The 19,441-nt window shown below is 42.5% G+C and overlaps 1 protein-coding gene across 1 annotated transcript; it reads right to left on the bottom strand.

Moving 5' to 3' along the window:
• Positions 1 to 2,064: 2,064 nt before the first annotated feature.
• rbx1 (ring-box 1, E3 ubiquitin protein ligase) lies at positions 2,065 to 17,703 on the bottom strand. Its single transcript, XM_072588523.1, has 5 exons — positions 17,525 to 17,703; positions 9,272 to 9,350; positions 6,127 to 6,197; positions 4,865 to 4,950; positions 2,065 to 2,456 (listed from the first exon to the last, which is right to left on the bottom strand). Exons 1-5 carry the CDS (start codon positions 17,645 to 17,647, stop codon positions 2,444 to 2,446), a joined length of 372 nt encoding a protein of 123 aa, XP_072444624.1. The 5' UTR covers positions 17,648 to 17,703; the 3' UTR covers positions 2,065 to 2,443.
• Between the last annotated feature and the right edge of the window lie 1,738 nt (positions 17,704 to 19,441).

Here is a 19,441-nt window from a genome sequence, read left to right as displayed (position 1 = left end):
TGCCCACACCTCCGTCCAAGGCCCCAAAGGATCCTTCCGCATCTGACAGAAATTTACCTATACTTCCAGACATGCCATCAACTGCATCTATTACACCGGATGTGGTCTCCTCTACGTTCAGAAGACAGGACGCCAACTTGCGGATTGTTTCAGAGAACATCTCTGGGACACCCACAATAACCACCCCCACTGCCTTGTGGCTAAACACTAACTCCCTCTCCTACTCCACCAAGGACATGCAAATCCTGGGCCTCCTCCATCACCAAACCCTAACCACCCAATGCCTGAAGGAAGAATGCCTCCTCTTCCACCTTGGGACTCTCCAACCACAAGGGATCAATGTGGATTTCACCAGTTTCCCCATTTGCCCTACCCCAACTTCCAACCCAGCACTGCCCTCTTGAACCCAGTTCTACCTGCCCACCTTTCCCACATATCTGCTCCATCCTCCTCTCAGACCTGTCACCTTCACCCCCACTTTCATCTACCTATTGCATTCCCAGCTACCGTTCCCCAGCCCCACCCACCCATTTTTCTCTCAGCCTCCCCAGCCCACAAGTCTCATTCTTAAAGGCCTTATGACCGAAGCGTTGATTCACCTGCTCCTCAGATGCTGCCTGACCAGCTGCGCTTTTCCAGCACCACACTCTTAGACTCTGATCTCCAATCCTTACTCCTATGCACGATGAACTCAATGGTCTTTGTTCAAGGCTGACTCCAGACCTTCATTTCTTTTTAAAATCATTCTCATTTTTCTTTCGTGCTTTCCCATTCTCACGTCTCCCGAGACTGCATTCTTGGCTTGGTGCCATATCAAGTTCCGCAAAGCGAATTTATGAACATTGGAACTAGGAGTGGAAGGAGACCCTTCAGTTCATCGACTCTGCTCCATCACTCAAGGAGATCATAGCTGATGTGTTTGTTTTCACATTGAAGGCATTACCTTGATACAGAGCAGTGGCTGGAACTGGCCTGCAGTCATGTGCCCATTCCCATACAACCCCAAATTAATTTCAGATAATAAATTATTGGTCCTGCCACACTCCAGTGATTCCTTGTCTGGAAGTACACGAACTGTTGCCAGGTTACTACACTACAGGGATCAATACTCACAAATCAAATCTTGCCTTTACAGAGGATCTGGACATAAACACGCATGGTCATCCAGAAATTAGCAGATTTTGAGAAGACTTGTTGCTTGGGTTGAGGTTCTGGAGGTAGGTTTGCTCACTGAGCTGGAAGGTTCATTTTCACACGTTTCGTCACCATACTAGGTAACATTTTCAGTGAGCCTCCAGATGAAGCACTGGTGTTATGGCCCACTTTCTATTTGTGTGTTTAGGTTTCCTTGGGTTGGTGACGTCATTTCTGGCGGTAACATCATTTCCTGTTCTTTTTATCAGCGGGTGGTAAATGGGATCCAAGTCAATGTGTTTGTTGATAGAGTTCCAGTTGGAATGCTATGCTTCTAGGAATTCTCATGCATGTTTCTGTCTGGCTTGTCCTAGGATGGATGTGCTGTCCCAGTCGAAGTGGTGGCCTTCCTCATCTATGTGTAAGGATACTAGTGAGAATGGGTCATGTCTTTTTGTGGCTAGTTGATGTTCATGGTGGCTAGTTTTTTGCCTGTTTGTCACTGTTCTTGCAAGGTATTTTGTAAATGACATTAGTTTTGCTTGTTGTCTGTATAAGGCGTTTCCAAGTTCATTAGCTGTTGTTTTAGTGTGTTGGTGGGTTTGTGGGTTTGTGGGCTACCAGGATGCCAAGGGGTCTGAGTAGTCTGGCACTCTGACAGCAAGCAAACCTACATCCAGACACCCAGAAATAATCACTGACAGATCAGAACAAGGTCAATCATTGCTTTTGGATGGAGATCAAATACAGCTTGTTGGCTGCCCCAAACCAGCTGTGCTCAAGGGTAAAGGTACTAGGGTGACTGAGTGAGCTAAACATATGGTACTTTTACTTAAAGCCATAGCAACACAATGGTACAGTTTTCAAGTCAGTCTTTGTCTGAACAGAAAGCTCTTAACCTAAGAAAATAATTACACTTCATCAAAGCAGTCTGTTAAAGATTTTTTTTTAATTAAATATAATACATAAAGAAAATCCTCATGTTATTCTATCCACAATGTGGAATGGGGTGGGAAAGCAAAACAAAAAAGTTTGTACAGAGTATGCTCTACACTATGATAGTGAGAACAGTTTTCAAATGGTTACCTTAAACCTAAGGGGAAACATTTGCAACTGCAGACGGTTAAAAAGACCTTTTTTTTAAGAAATGGGCAGAGTTTCTGGTCAAGTCTTTGTTATTTAAATAAACACTCTTCACTTAAAGATTCTGGGAAGGGGGAGCAGGGTGAGTGGAATGCTGATGCCACAGGACAGTGCAGCAGGGACGTTGCTAACAGCGAAAACTGAGGTATGATGCTGCTGTTTCTGTTTAATGGCCATACCTGAGGAAACAAAATATTTTTAAGTCATTTTCACGTACTATTCAAAACAGTGTCTCAACACAACACACTTGAGTAACTCTTTATGAAGCACTATTAAAATAGCATTAGTATATCCTGCAAAATGAACTCTCTCTCTCTCCCTGAATCTAGGTTGGCTACATCCATAGTGCCAATGCTCAGCTTAAGGAAACACAACAAAAACTATACATTTTTGTTCCACCCCGTGACCCTAGCCCATGAACACCCACTGAGAAATTATGTAACTGAGAACAAGCAAATCCTCACTCGAAACACAGGAAGAGGACTAGGCTATTCAGCCCTTTGTGCCTGTTCTGCCATTCATTACGGTTATGGCTGATCACACAATTCATTCCTGAAGGTCTTTTACCCAAAACGCCGATATTCCTGCTCCATGGATACTTCCTGACCTGCTGTGCTTTTCCAGCACCACTCTGATCTAAACCCCACACAACTCAATAGCCTGTTCTCACTTTTCTCCCAAATCCTTTGATTCCTTTCAGCCTGAAGTGCATTACTCAACTCCTTTGTGAAATCATACAATGTTTTGGCCTCAATTACTTTCCTTGGTGGCAAATTCTACAGATTCACTGGATGAAGAAATTTCTCATCTCAGTTTTAAAAGGTTTACCCCACATCCTTAACAGTGAGATCTCAGGTTTGGAATTTTCCTGTCATTGAGAACATGCTTCCTGCATCTGGCCTGTCTAGTTCTGTTAGAAAGTTTTAGGCTTCCATCATTCTTCTGAAATGCAGCAAATAGAATTCTAACCAATTCAACCTAACCTCATGTTTGTCCTGCCATCCCAAGAATCAGTCTGGTAAACCTTTGCAACAAAAACATTTTTCCTCAGATAAGGAAAGGAGACCAGAACTGCACACAATATTCCAGTTGAGATCACACCAAGGTCCTGTATGATTTGCAGCCAAGCAAGACGTTCCTGTTGTCTAATTCTCTCACTATGAAGGCCAACATACCATGTGCCTTATTCAGAACCTGCTTCACCTTGCGACTGATGGAGGACAACAGCGAGGTCACATTGCACATTCCATCTCTCCATTTATAGCCAGGGAATAACAACAACCCAACTTCCTGTTATTGCTACCAAAGTGGATAACTTTACATTTACCCACATTATACTACAACTGCCATGCATTTGCCCACTGAAGCATCTCTGCGTTCCCCTCACAGCTCACTCTCCCACCCAGCTTTGTCTCATCTGGAGATTTAGTTTCCTCATCTAAAATCATGAATATATATAGTGAACAGCTAATGATTGTGGTACCCCACTAATCACTTTCCTACTCAGAAGATGACCTGTTTATTCTTACTCTTTATTTCCTATCTGCTGACCATTTTTTTCTATCCATCTCAATACACTACCCCCATCCCATGCACTAATTTTAATTTTACACATTAATCTCTTATGTGATACTTTTACACAACATCCACTGAGCTCTGCCTCATCAACTCTACTAGATTGATCAGCCTACAATCCCAATTTCCCCAACATCATTCTTCTACCGAGACTAATTTCCTTCAGTTCCTCCTTCTCATGAAATCCTGTGTTTCCCAACGTTTCTGCTGTTACCTATGTCTTCCTCTGCAAATACAGAACCCAAGTGTACATTTAGTTGGTCAGCCATTTATTTATTCCCCATTATAAATTCACCTGTTTCTGAGACTCAATCTTTTTCGCTTCACATATGTATAGAAATTTTTACAGTCAGTTTTATGTTTTCTGCAAGCTTACTCTTGTATTCTATTTGCCCTTTCTTAATCGTGTGGGCGGCATGGTGGCACAGTGGTTAGCACTGCTGCCTCACAGCGCCAGAGATCCGGGTTCAATTCCCGCCTCAGGCGACTAACTGTGTGGAGTTTGCACGTTCTCCCCGTGTCTGCGTGGGTTTCCTCCGGGTGCTCCGGTTTCCTCCCACAGTCCAAAGATGTGCAGATCATGTGAATTGGCCATGCTAAATTGCCCGTAGTGTTAGGTAAGGGGTAGATGTAGGGGTATGGGTGGGTTGCGCTTCGGCGGGGCGGTGTGGACTTGTTGGGCCGAAGGGCCTGTTTCCACACTGTAAGTAATCTAATCTAATCTAATCAACCCCCTTGTTCTCCTTTGCTGATTTCTAAACAGCCCCCACTACGCAGGGCTGTTCATTTTTTTTGAGATTTTTCTGGCCAATTTGTATGTCTCTTTCTTGGATCTAATAATATCTAAAACTAGTACTGGATGTAATATGACTTGTATGCATGAATGGGCTTCAATACATTTACCATACAGGAGTCCTGCTGTTCTACATATTCATGATTTTTTGCATATATTTCAATTTATTCCTCTAAATTCATTTACCAGCCCCACTACCAAAAAAGTAGCCCTACTTACTTCTGGAATTCCCACTCCCTGTTGTCCAAGGGGCAAACCTGTCTGGTCTTCAGCCAACGTGAAATGCAGTGAAAATGGAAGGCATGCTGCAAAAACAGACAGGAGACAGTGAGGCTGAAGGTTAACAGTAGTCGTCACTGGCTCACAGGATTCTTAAAGTGGTAATGGTGGCTGCAATGTCCAGCCTGGCTCTCTCTGACGCTGCCATTTGCCCAGAAGCAACATGGTGGGGCCACAGACCGTAACAGTAACGTCACTGGACTAGAATTCAGATTGCAGATTGTGAAATTTGAATTCAATAAAAATCTGAAATTAAAAGCTAGTCTAATGGCTACCATTTAACTACTTCTGACTATTATGAAAATCTATTATATCATGAATATCCTGAGGAAATCTGATGGCCTTATCTGATTTGGGTTACATATGACGCCACACTCACAGTAATGTCGTTGACTCTTAATGGTACTCAGGACATTTAGGGGTAGGCAATAAATGCTAGGATAATCAGTGACTCACTAACCCATGAACAAATAAAGGAGTCATATGTTTAGGATGTCTAACAGTACAACATTAACAAAAATAAAAGACTTTGGATACTGGAAATCTGGAATAAAAACAGGTTGTCAGTTGTCAGATTCATAAGAATTTTTCATTTTAATTACCTGTGATTCTAGATTCCACCTATTTAAATTTGAAAGCCACACATGGTCTGATTTCATTGGTCAAAGTGTGCTCAGACAATTGTCACCTTAAGCAAAGTAACAAGTGATCATGAAAGGTCCTTGGGAACAGGTCCCAAGAGCAGGCAAATGGATAAGTAACCAAATTTCAGCTTATCATCTGCTCATTTGCAAAAGGCATTGCAGGATGCAATGGTTTAAAGACAAAGGTGAAATTATTGTACCATGTGGAGGAACCTTATACTTAGTGGCACCTTCATAATGCAGAAGCATCACAAAGCACTTCACAGGCAATTAAAATGGACTGCAATGTCTGGTGAAACGCAGGAAAATCCAGCAGGCAATTATTCACAGCAAGATCCCAAGAACAGCACCGACCAGACACCCAGGTGTTGACAACACTGTTTGGAGGAACAATGTTGAGACCTCTACTCATCTTCCTATTTAACCACAAAAAGACACTGACAAGGCAGTGTTCTGTCTGTATACACTGAAGTGGTAGCTCAGATTCTTACATCTAACAATATCACAAGCTTATGCTTAAAGCTATTAGATAAAGTAATGGAGACACTGGATACTTACATTACACACACCCCAAGCAACAGTGCACTCCTCTGAAGTCGCCGAAGCCTGGTTTGCCTGACATTCTATACCTACAGATCAGAAAAGGTTCAACAGCACATTACCCATCCAATTCAGCAGCAGTGCACATGCTGGCATTCCCTAATGGAACTACATTCGATGACTATACAAAGCAGGTTCAGTTACCCATTCTGCTGAGTCTTTACACTCAGACCTGGATTCAGGCAGATTACAAACACCACCGACAAAGCTGCAGTTGTGTTGCTGCAATGAGTTCATTCAGCTTTGCAGATTTCAGATATCATTCATTTTATTTGTTGAAAAACATCTAGAATATATATTATTCAAATAGTTCAACCTGGATTTAACCTGCCTAACCATAAACTGATCAGGTACATTAGATAGTAAATGCTGGATAGGTCAGTGACACCCACATCCCATGAAAGAATAAAGATCTAATTGGGTTTTGTGAAGTAGTAACAAAGAGGATTGATGAGGGCAGAGCGGTGGATGTGACCTATGTGGACTTCAGTAAGGTGCCCACCAAGGTTCCTCATGGTTTGACTGGTAGTAAGGTTCGATCACATGGAATATAAGGAGGACTAGCCATTTGGATACAGAATTGGCTCGAAGGTCAGAGGGTGCTGGTGAAAGGTTACCATTCAGATTGGAGGCTTGTGATCAGTGGTGTGCCACAAGAATCAATGCTAGATCTGTTGCTTTTTGTAATTTATAAAACTTGGGTGCGAACATAGTATAGTTAGTAAGTTTGCAGATGACACCAAAATTGGAGGTGTAGTGGACAGCGAAGAAGGTTACTTCAGAGTACAATGGGATCTTGATTAGATTGGCCAATGGTCTAAGAGTGACAGATGGAGTTTAATTTAAATAAATGAGGTGCAATAAATATGAAAGGCAAATCAGAGCAGGACTTATACACTTAATGGTGTGGTCCGAAAGAGAGTTACTGAACAAAAAGACCTTGGAGTCCAGGTTCATAGTTCCTTGAAAGTGGAGTCGATAGGATAGTGAAGGCGGTGTTTGGTATGCTTTCCTTTACTCGACAGAGCATTGAGTATTGGAGTTGGGAGGTCATGTTGCGGCTCTACAGGACATTGGTTAGGCCACTGTTGGAGTATTGTGTGCAATTCTGATCTCCTGCCTATCAGAAGCATGTTGTGAAACTTGAAAGGGTTCAGAAAAGATGTTGCCAGGGTTGGAGGATTTGACCTGTAGGGAGAAGCTGAATAGGCTGGGATTATTTTCCCTAGAGCGTCGGATGACGAGGGGTGACCTTAGAGGTTTATAAAATCAGGAGGGGCATGGATAGGGTAAATAGACAAGGTCTTTTCCCTGGTGCGGGGAAATCCAGAACTAGAGGGCATAGGTTTAAGGTGACGGGGGAAAATTTAAAAGGGGCCTAAGGGGCAACGTTTTCACATGGAGGGTGGTGTGTGTGTGTGTGTGTGAAATGAGCTGCCAGAGGAAGTGGTGGAGGCTGGTACAATTACAACATTTAAAAGGTCTCTGGATGGGTATATGAATAGCAAGTGTTTAGAGGGAAATGGGCCAAGTGAGCCTAGATTAGGTTAGGATATCTGCTCGACATGGATGAGTTGGACAGAAGAGTCTATTTCTGTGCTTACATCTCTATGACTCTACAAGTCTCATCCCAGCCATTGAAGAGGGGACAAAAACCTGTCGCATTCTACTCCCCTTGAGGATAGAACATGCAGGGATGCCTGATCGAGATGTTTGAAATGCTAAAAGGATTTGATGAAGATAAGGCAGATAAAGGTGGGAAGTCATAAATTTGGAACCAGCCATTTACAAGTGAAATCACTAGGCACTGTCTTCCTGGGGAGGGGGAGTGGATATCTGGATCACTCACTCTCTCCAAGACTGTGGGTTGAGAAAGAGTTGTAACATCCAAGATGGAGGTCAATAAACATTTGAAAAATAGATCAAGTTTATTACCCTTACAGTTTCCCATCCTTTCCCCAATAAATTATTATAATTACTGGAAACCCATACATGGGGAAAGTTGTGAAATGTTAGGCAAAAGCCAAAATTATGGGAACAGGAGTAGGCCATTCAGCTCTCAAGCCTGTTCTGCCATCAATGAGATCTGGGATGATCTATGGCTTAACTCCATCTACTTTGGCCCAGACCCCTTAACAGCTTTCCTTAACAAAAAATTCTCTCTAGGATTTAATATTAATAACTGATCCAGCATCCATTGCTGTTGTGGAACAAAGTTCCAGATCTCTACCATCTTTCGTGTTGAAGTGCTTCCTGACATCGCTCCCGAATGATCTAGCCTGATTCTCAGACTATGTCCTGTAGTTTTAGAATCTCCAAACAGTGGAAATATCTTATCGTTATCTACCCGGTCTTTTCTTGTTAATATCTTGAAGACTTTGATCAGATCTCTTAACTTTCAAATTCTAGAGAAAACCAGCCTAAAAACTCTCCTCATAATTTAACCTCTGAAGTCCAGGTATTATTCTTGTAAACCTTAAACACTCTCCAAGGCCAATATATCCATCCTCAGGTGTGGTGCCTAGAACTGCGTCCGGTACTTCAAATGGTGGCGAACCAACGTTTAGTATACCTGCAGCATTACCTTTGTATCCTTGTACTAGGTATGTAGTCCCCTAGATATAAATGCCAGTAATTGCCCTTCTTGATTATCTTCTGCACCTGTTCATGGCATTTTAAAAACCTATGCATCTGTCCCCTCAAGTCCCTTTGGACATCCACTGTATTTAACTTCACATCATTTAGAATGCATCCTAATCTATCCTTTTTTTTGGTCAAAAACTGATAACCTCACAACTGCTTACAAATTACTCCATCTGCTACACAGTTTTCACCATTAACTGAATCGATCAATACACCTTTGTAATTTTATGCTATCATCTACACTGTCTACAAAGCTGCCTAACTTTGTGCCATCAGCAATTATGGATATATGACTTTGTTTGTCATTATCCAAGTCATTTATAAATGAAATGAATAACTAAGGCCTTAACACGGAAAACTGTGGGACACCACTGGTCACATTCTGCCAATGTCAAATGGCTTCACAACATATATTTGCAGTTATTTTCTTAAATTCTGTTTGAGAGCAGCACATACTCACAGAGGTCCATGATGTGATTCCGGCAAATGGCACAGTTATCCACCACAATATCCCAGGCCCAGAGGGCTACTGCATTCCACTATAACAAAGCACAGGGTTAAAAAATACAGTTAAAATGACTTTGGGTCAGGGAGAGTCAATTAATAACCTATTCACAAAAGATTAAAGATAAATACAGGTGAAGGTGGACCCGCAGTTTAACCATCCCAGGAATCCTCTTAAATAAAAAAAAAGAGGATGCTGGAGAAACTCAGCACGTCTGGCAGCATCTGTGGAGATACAAACAGTTACTGTTTCAATTTCAATGACTTCGTCAGAACTGAGACTCCTCTTGCCACATTCAAACACTTCACAACAATTGAAGGGATTTCACTTCCACGACTAACTGGCAGTGATGATGAACTTTTTTTTTGAGTCCTAAATTACCTTTAATTTATTAATTTTCAGATTATAATATTCCAGATTAATCTCTTTTGCACCCATTTATAAGTCGCTTAAACCTCTACAATCACCTCACAGACACCTCCTATTGTGGCTGTATCTTTGTCACTTGTTGAACTCAATGTGCTTTATGTAAGAGATTACTGGCGATTGTAGAACCTAGATAGGTGAAGATACCAATAACCTCCAATGTCACATTGTCACAATTTGATACATGATGGTACGACATCTGAACTATGAGATTTGTCTTCTCTAGTCATGTGGTCAAACTAATTCTCTACAGTTGAAAGAGAATCTGTCCATTTACATGGCTTTACCCTGTAGGGAATGCCACTGAACAGTCAGCATAGAACAACTCTCTTAACATACTTGCCTTGGATCTCAGACAGGTTGAACAGCTTTCAGTCATTTCTAGAATGCGAGTAGACATCCTGAGTAGATTATTTAAAGACACACAACCATGGCAAGAGGCGGCAAAAAGTGTCAGCAACAGAATACAACCGTGGCTGAGTACACTGCAAATCTCAAAGGATTACATTTTTGCCTCATCATAACGGTCACAGCAAGCAAATATCACGTGAGCATCTTTGACAAGTGAGAAATTTTCTCCGGCAACTTAAATAGGCCATCTCTGTTCACTTGCTCAAATGCCTCAGTGATGAAGGCAATAAACAGTGGTCTCCCTTGCTCACGGCATTTTGCCATTGGCAAAGCCTGATGCCATATCAATTGAAAACATCACTTGGAAGAAACAGAATTAAAATTAATCTTCTTCAGTGGCAATCTGAAATGTGAAGACGACGTACATAGAATGGTCAGACAAATTGTACCTGGCTGATATCAGATGAGAGACAGTCCCAACTGACACAAAACTGATTGGCATAGCTTCCCTTCAAAAATCAGCTCAAAGAAAATCATTATAAGTTCATCTGGTATGAGAAGAGTTCAGAATAAATGCTCAATTAAGGTGTAAGCTTCACTGCAAGAATCTCACTACTCTCAATTATAAAACTCCCTTAATGGGTCAGAACATGTTCTCTTCAGTTAACCTCATGTATATTGTTATGACAGAGATAAAAGAACTATCAATATACCTTCTGTTTTAATTTGCATTTGTACAATTTTATACACTGAGATAAAAGGCGTGCCTGTAAATTATCCAGCTTTGAAAGGAAGCCAGGTTGTGTCTCTTTTTCTCCCGAGTTCCTCATCTCAGAACAGCATGTCAACGATAAACCAAATTCCGAAAACAACCATTCACCAAGAACTTAAAGTCATTGACAGAGTCTGAGACTGCTGGTCTCAGGTTAAAATTCTAACATCACAAGGACTTTAAAGGACCTTTAAAGTGCACAGCCTCCATTTTTCTTTTCTTGCCTGCACCAGGAACCTTTAAAAAAGAACATTACACCTGTATTTGATGGTGTTTTATTGTTTTTACTCAGTTTCTTATGTAATAAGATTTCTCTCTTTCACTCAAGAAACCTTAATTTTGACTTTGTTAAAAGATCACACAACACCAGGTTATAGTCCAACAGGTTTATTTGGAAGGACTAGCTTTTGGGGTGCTGCTCCTTCATCAGGTGGTTGACCTGTTGGACTATAACCTGATGTTGTGTGATGTTTAACTTCATCCAACACCGGCATCTCCAAATCTTAATTTTGACTAGTACTTAGTTGTAATTGTAGCGTGATAGCTACATGCTAAAAATAAAATTTAAAATTGTTGCAACTGACCAAAGGGAGTTTAAAATAATAGCCATAGTAGACCACAGGCTTTCTAAATTAGTTGTTGGATAGATTGCATGAAGAGTTTCCCCATTAGTAAAAATAACACGGGATGTCTGGAGAAAATGAGGGAAAAAATGGACATAAATAATCTGTGCAGCAGTAAGCTCCCTTTTGCTGTGCTCTTAAAGCATCTTACTCAAACTGAAAGAATGCTTTCCTAATTCTGATTTCAAGACTCTGCTTTGTGTTGCTGTGAGTGTGAAATGTCAATGAAATATATGACATGACATTGAGGAGACACTCCCACTGCAGCATCTAAGTATGCAAATGCTTTGTATACCATAAAACGTTGAACGCCAACTAGTTCAAAGCTTACGCTATCCCTCAACTCGCTTTCATAGAGATGTACTGCACAGAAACAGACTCTTCAGCCCAACTCACCCATGTCAACCAGAAATCCTAACCTAATCTAGTCCCAATTGCTTGCACTTGGCTCATATTCCTCTAAACATTTCCTATTCATATACCCATCCAGATGCCTTTTAAATGTTGTAATTGTACCAGCCTCCACCACTTCCTCTGGCAGCTCATTCCATACATGCACTATCCTCTGCATGAAAAAGTTGCCTTTAGGTCCCTTTTAAATTTTTACCCTCTCACCCTAAACCTATGCCCTCTAGTTCTGGACTCTCCCACCTCAGGGAAAATAATATGTCTATTTACCTTACCCATGCCCCATATGATTCTATAAGGTCACCCCTCCATCTAACTAACGTCCTGTACAGCCACAACATGACATCCCAATTTCCATACTCAATGCTCCGAGCAATAAAAGGTAAGCATACCAAATGCCACCTTCGTTATCCTATTTACCTGTGATTCCACTTTCAAGAAACTATGAACCTTCCCTTCAAGGTCTCTTTGTTCAGCAACACACCTCAGGACTTTACCGTTAAGTGTATAAGTCCTGCTCTGATTTGCCTTTCCAACATGCAGCACCTTACATTTATCTAAATTAAACTCCATGGCCACTCCTCAGTCCGCTGGCCCATATGATCAAGATCCCATTGCACTCGGAGGTAATCATCTTCACTGTCCACTTCCCCTTCAATTTTGGTGCCATCGGCAAACTTTCTAACTGTACCTCCTATGCTCGCATCCAAATCATTTATATAAATGACGAAAAGCAGTGGACCCAGCACCTGTCCTTGTAGCACGCCACTGGTCACAGGCCTCCAGTCTGAAAGGCAATTCTCCATCACTACCCTGTGTGTCTTCTACCTTCGAGCCAGTTCTGTATCCGTATGGCTAGTTTGCCCTGTATTCCATGAGATCCAACCTTGCTAATCAGTCTAACATGAGAAACCATGTTGAATGCCTTACTGAAGTCCGAACAGATCACATCCACTGCTCTGTCTTCAATCCTCTTCGTTACTTCTTCAAAAAACTCAATTAAATTCATGAGACATAATTTCCCATGCAAAAGGTCATGTGTTAACGATCCCTAATTAGTCCTTGCCGTTCCAAATACATGTAAATCCTGGCCCTCAGGATTCCCTCCATCAACTTGCCTATCATCGATATCCAGCTCATCGATCTATAGTTCCCTGGCTTTTCCTTACACATTTCTTAAAACAGTGGCACCACATTAACCAATCTCTAGTCTTCCAGCACCTCACTTGTACTATCGTTGATACAAATATTTCAGCAAGGGACCAAGCAAGAGCCAGGAACCGTCGATTTTCCTGCTCCTCGGATGCTGCCTGACCTTACTGTGCTTTTCCAGCACCACTCTAAGCTCAACTATAATCTGCAGCAACTGCAGTATCCACTTTCATCTGGCTCAGCAAGGGGCCCAACAATCACTTCCTTAGCTTCCCACAGAGGTCTAGGGTATACCTGATCAGGTCCTGGGCATTTATCCACCTTTATGTGTTTTAAGATATCCAACACTTCCTCCTCTGTAATAGGGACATTTTTCAAGGTGTCATCACCTATTTCCCCACATTCTATATCTTCCAAGTTCTTCTCCATAGTAAACATTGATGCAAAATACTCATGATTTGGAGGTGCCTGTGTTGGACTGGGGTGGACAAAGTCAAAAATAACACAGCACTAGGTTATAGTCCAACAGGTTTAATTGGAAGCACTAGCTTTCAGAGTGCTGTCCCATCAGGTGGTTGTGGAGTATAAGATCGTAAGACACAGAATTTATAGCAAAAGTTTACAGTGTGATGCAACTGAAATTGAATACTGAGAAAGACCTGGATTATTTGTTAAGTCTCTCATCTTTTAGAGTGACCATATTGGTTTCAGTTCTTTCCTATGTAAATCTCAGAATTTTTTTTATAAGTTACATTCTCAAGTGAACTTTAAACAATAGGTGCCATATCGGCACAGACAACGCATTGGAGGAGAGAGTTGCCCTTATGAGGCTGTCTGCGCACTCTGAAAGCTAGTGCTTCCAAATAAACCTGTTGGATGATAACCTGGTGTTGTGTGATTTTTAACTTTGCAATATGTTAATTTAGTATCTCCTTCATTGCCTGCAGTTCACACATAGACTGCCTTGCTGATCTTGAGTCCTATTCTCTCCCTAGTTAACCTTTTGTCCGTAATGTAGTTAGAGAATCCCTTTGGATTGTCCTTAACCCTATTTGCCAAAGCTTTCTCATGTCCCCTTTGTGTCCTCCTGATTTCCCTCTTAAGTATATTCCTATGGCCTTTATACTCTAAGGATTCACTCGATCTCTGGTGTCTATACTTGACATATGCTTCCTTCTTTTCCTTAACCAAAACCTCAACTTCTCTAGTCATCCAGCATTCCCTCCATCTACCAGCCTTGCTTTTCACCCTAACAGGAATTCTTTCCTTCATGTACATACAAAGCAGCTAACTATTTTATATTTCAATTCCTTTTCCCAATTCATTCCTGGGATGCAAACATCAACAAGTTCAGCATTTACTGCTCATCCCAAAATCCCTTGACTGAAATTGGTTAACTTGGCAACTATTTGAAACTGAACCTAGTTTACTCTAGTTTCTGACATCATCTCCAGTCCTATAAAATCCTGATCATTGGAGAACTGCAATGCTCCACTGCAGCATCAGCAGCTATGCAGTTCATAAAACTGTCATTAATAAATCCAATAACAAATTCAGGCTGAAGGTATTTAGGTATAACATTGATGTACTATATTTAAAGGGAAGCGGGTGCATAAGGGAGAAAGGAGTAAAAGGATATGCTGATAGAAGGAGATAATATAATAAAAGTTAGTTAGCACCTTGGTATAAGTGTGCTGGGCAGACTAGACTACACTACAAATGTAACATAGGTGTGTCAGTTAAAGACTGTGAATAACCAACGGCATATGTTTTTAAAATAAGCCAAATGGGTATCGTTAAAGACTGCATTCACCACAAAATGTTCACTCTTGGGCTACATCTAAATTGAGAAACTCCAAGGGAATATTTAAATACTTTTAGGGCAGTAAATTTCAAGCTATTTTGCAAATGACAATCTCAACTGTGGCGCAAATGCAACGAATCAGGTTATGAGAACTGCCTTTTGAGATTGCACCCATTGGCAGCAACCAGCGTTATCCTGCTCTTCTCTAGTACTCTCTCTGGTCAATAGCTGCTTCACTTCTGTCACTATGAAAACTAGAGCGCTAGAGCGCTCAATATTCACTAACTATCATACAATAGGTTTCTTGCCTGTGCAGAAGCACTCCAACTTGCAATGTCTGGTCCTGACAACTATGCCCCCAATGCTGAACCATAGCATGACTGAGTCAACCCAGACACTGTAGAACAATCTGGGATCCAACATCAGACCCTAAAGACTAGAACCTATATTTCTCCTGCTTCTTGGCCAAGATCCCAGATGCAAGAGCTGAACAGGCTCATATGAAGTCATGTTTTAAAAAATTAATTCATTGAATGCAGGCACTACTGTTTAGATCAGGATTTATTGTCCATCCCTAAATGCCCACAAGGTGTGTCAGCCACATTTGTGTGGGTCTGATGTCACATGGACGTCAGACCTGGTAAGGGCAACAGTTTCTTTCCCTAAAGCACATTAGTGAACCAGATGGGTTTATCCAACAATTGGCTATGATTTCATTCCCTACAGTGAGGAAAGAGGCCATGCGGCCCATTAAGTCTGCACAGACCCTCCAGAGTGCATCCCACCCAGATTAAGGGCGGCACGGTGGCACAGTGGTTAGCACTGCTGCCTCACAGCGCCAGAGACCTGGGTTCAATTCCCAACTCAGGCGACTGACTGTGTGGAGTTTGCACATTCTCCCCGTGTCTGCGTGGGTTTCCTCCGGGTGCTCCGGTTTCCTCCCACAGTCCAAAGATGTGCAGATCAGGTGAACTGGCCATGCTAAATTGCCCGTAGTGTTAGGTAAAAGGGGTAAATGTAGGGGAATGGGTGGGTTGCGCTTCGGCGGGTCGGTGTGGACTTGTTGGGCCAAAGGGCCTGTTTCCACACTGTAAGTAATCTAATCTAATCTAATCCAACCCCTCACAGTCTAAACCATAACCCTGCATTTCCCATGGTTAATCCACCTACTGCACATTCCTGGATACTGGGCAATTTAACACAGCCAATCCAGCTAACCTGCACATCCAGGAGGAAACCAGAGCACCCAGATGAAACCCACACAGACACGAGGAAAACGTGCAAACTCCACACAGACAATCACCAGAGAGTGGAATCAAACCCAGGTCCTTGGCGCAGTGAAACAGCAGTGCTAACATGTGGCCACTTGTGTTGCCCATTATTCGACTCTTAACTCCAATTCTTTAAATTATTTAATTGAATTTCCACAATCGGTCATGGCAGGAATTTTAGCTCAAACCACTAGAACATTAGAGACAATACCACTTGGCTATTCTCTCCAGGTACACAAAATAACATTTATTCAAGTTTTTAAAAAAATTAACATTTATGCATGTGATGTATCGTCTTGATCTATAATACAATTGTTAATTCTATATATTCATTGCCAAAATGCTATTTGTCATTCCCCTAAATACTTTGAGGTAAGCGTAAACATTCGTGAACGACAATGTGTCTATAACTATCAAATGTATGCAAAATCATGGGCTACAACCCTTCATGACAAGTTAGCTTCTGAATGTACTCGTGCCCTTTAAAAAATTTTTTAATCAGGAGCTTGCTGTGCAGGGATGGAGTCAATGATTTTTCAAACTCATTAAAAAGTTTTAATAAAAGCTGTAATTAAAGTTAGTTCTCTGGGATAATGAAATCCTCAGTTGAGGACTAGAAATATTTCACGTTTTTTTCGCCACAGACTAGTAGACCTGCTGAATTTTCCCAGCAATTTATAATTTTCGTTTACAAAGTAATTCTGATTTTTATTGTTCAAGCATATCGAAAATGAACACGCGTATGTGAGCGTAAAATGAATTGCTGGCATCTGGGCAAGTTAAAATGGGGCCGTTCGGGAAGATACCATCAGGAGCGCATAATGACAAATCCACACCCGCTCTTCTGGACATCTGACCTCCTCGAGGGCATGTGTAGCCAGCGGCCTAAAAGAAACATCTACGTGAGAGAGCCCTAATGACAAAGCAGCAAGCGAGCAGGGTCTAGTCCCCCTCCGGATGGGGCAGGGAGCACTGGGAGAATAGGGCCGTGGTTGGTGAGAGGAGGAAAGGAGGGCAGATCGGCTCGTGCCGTTTGGTGGCGGGGGAAGATGGGTGGAATGTGACTCAGGGAGAACACAATCACTAGGGGCCCAGGGAATTATAGGCTAACTTGGGGAGAGTGAGGGGGGGGGGGGGGGGAAGAGAAGAGGGGGGGGGGGGGAGGGGAAGAGGGGGGGGGGGAGGGGAAGAGTGGGGGAGAGAAACAGGCAGACCTCCATAATTTATCCATTCCTCTTCTGGTTAGTTCACAACCGCCATTGGTCAGTTGGTGCTACCATTTAAATCGTCACATCCGGTCGTATTTCAACCGCTTCAAAGCGCCGAATTTTCAAACAACACGTGTTTCAATACTCTGCTCTGTTAGTAGCGATATGGATCCCGCATTCCAGCAAACTGTACCTTTTTAACCTCAAAGCGCTTCTTCCCGCCACTGTTGGTAGAACTCGGTGCATCCACATCCATCGCAGTCGCCATTTTGTCTGCCTTCTGCCGGCGGCTGCACGTTGCCAACCAATCAGGCATGGGCGTTTTTGCGCATGTACGTTTGTGGTGTGCGACGCCTTCTTGTTAACGCCCCGCCCACTGAGCGTCACTTGGGCCACGACCACACCATGCTTAAACCCCGCCTCCGCCGCTGTGGAGGTCGCAGGATTCCATTAAGCCCCGCCCCACCCGTCAAATCGCTCCGCGCGCGCACACCTCCAACGTCACGAAGCCCCGCCTCTTCCCAACACGTTTATGGGACAGGGCTACGCCCACTATGCCGCGTCTAGCTCCTCCTCCTGTGGCCGTCACCCCATCAAATCCCACCCCTTCACCGTCAATACCCAAACCACACACTGACACATGACCCACCGGCATCACACAGCCCCGCCCCTTCCGCATCGCAAGTTCCCGTTTCCTCTATGAAGCCCCACCTCTCCATTACGTCACATAACTCCGCCTCCAATCGTATCCCCGCCCAGGCGAGACACGCCTCCGGCACAATGTCCACTTTCGGCCGTGACCGTCAGCCCCAGCATAAGGTCCCGCCCTCAACCCGGCACAGCGGCACCTGCAGGCTGGGCACTGCTGCTATTTCTTCCCCAACCTGGGACGCAATGGCCGCCATTATTAGACATCATTTCCCTATCATTCTCCATCCCCCCAATCATCCAGGAAATAAAATTTTATGTTTTAATTCTGTTGAATTCAAGTATAATTGGAGTTGGCGTCAGGTGTGTTTGATGGAATACAAAAATTCTAAGGTGTTTGAAAAATACAAATAACAAAAACAAAGATTATGCAAAGAAACTGGCAGTTTGAACGCAAAATTCTTCTAAAAACATATGAATGCTGAAAGGGTGGGAGAAAGGGTGCTGAAAGCGTAAGCAGGCCAATTGGAGACTAGAAAGGGAATATGTGCAGGCTAGGTGGAGATATAAAATTATCACTTCAAAACTTTTCACAATGCTGAAGATATTAATCACATTTTAGTAAGACTAACCATATGATTTAGAGGCTGTAATAGGCCACTTGGCACTTGGAGCCAGCACTGCTGATCTGATTTCAATCAGTATGCACATTGGAAGACATCAACAGCATGCCAGAATTACAAGAGAGTCAGGAGGTAAGATATGAGTGTAGTTGCCATCAGTAAGAACGTGCTAGTTGGGCTGATAGGTCTGAAGGTTGATAAATCACCTGGACCAAATGGGCTACACTTGAGGGTCGGGAGGAGATAGCTGAAGAGATTGTGGAGGCATTGGAAAATCATTCAGGAGTTACTGCAGTCAGATGACTGAAAAAAAAGGCTGATATAAGACCCCTGTTTAAGAAAGGGGGTAGAAGATGGGACATTATAGGCTGGTTAGCCTAACCTGTCATTGATAAGATTTTATAGTCCACTAATAAGGAAATAAGGTAAGGGCTCAAGTGAGGGGCAAGGTATTGGTGTATTCAAAAAGAATGGGTACCCAATGAACACAGTCTGCCAATTTCTGAGCAACAAACCCAAACAAGCAGACAAATGCATCCAGAAACCCTAGCCACTCTCCCCTACATCAAAGACATCTCAGAAATGACTACTCAGACCCCTTGGCATCATGGTAGCCCACAAACCCACCAACACACTAAAACAACAGCTAATGAACTTGAAAGACCCTATACAGACAACAAGCAAAACTAATGTCATTTACAAAACACCTTGCAAGAACTGTAACAAACACTACATTGGACAAACAAGCAGAAAACTAGCCACAAAAAGACATGACCCACTCTCACTAGTACATTTACATAAAGATGAGGAAGGACATCACTTCAACTGGGACAATACAT

Source organism: Chiloscyllium punctatum, chromosome 18 (genome assembly GCF_047496795.1).
Source record: "Chiloscyllium punctatum isolate Juve2018m chromosome 18, sChiPun1.3, whole genome shotgun sequence".
NCBI classification, from domain to species: domain Eukaryota; kingdom Metazoa; phylum Chordata; class Chondrichthyes; order Orectolobiformes; family Hemiscylliidae; genus Chiloscyllium; species Chiloscyllium punctatum.
The sequence above is the reverse complement of the archived record's forward strand: the minus strand, read 5'-3'. Positions and strand labels throughout refer to the sequence as shown.

What these genes read in the sequence shown, in the direction of transcription:
- rbx1 (XM_072588523.1), bottom strand. Translation starts at nt 17,647, where the DNA reads ATGCCTGATTGGTTGGCAACGTGCAGCCGCCGGCAGAAGGCAGACAAA. An exon ending in GAATCACATCATGGACCTCT is followed by an intron (nt 6,198 to 9,271) that starts GTGAGTATGTGC and finishes TCTGATCTGTAG; the next exon opens with GTATAGAATGTCAGGCAAAC. An exon ending in TTGCTTGGGGTGTGTGTAAT is followed by an intron (nt 4,951 to 6,126) that starts GTAAGTATCCAG and finishes CTGTTTTTGCAG; the next exon opens with CATGCCTTCCATTTTCACTG.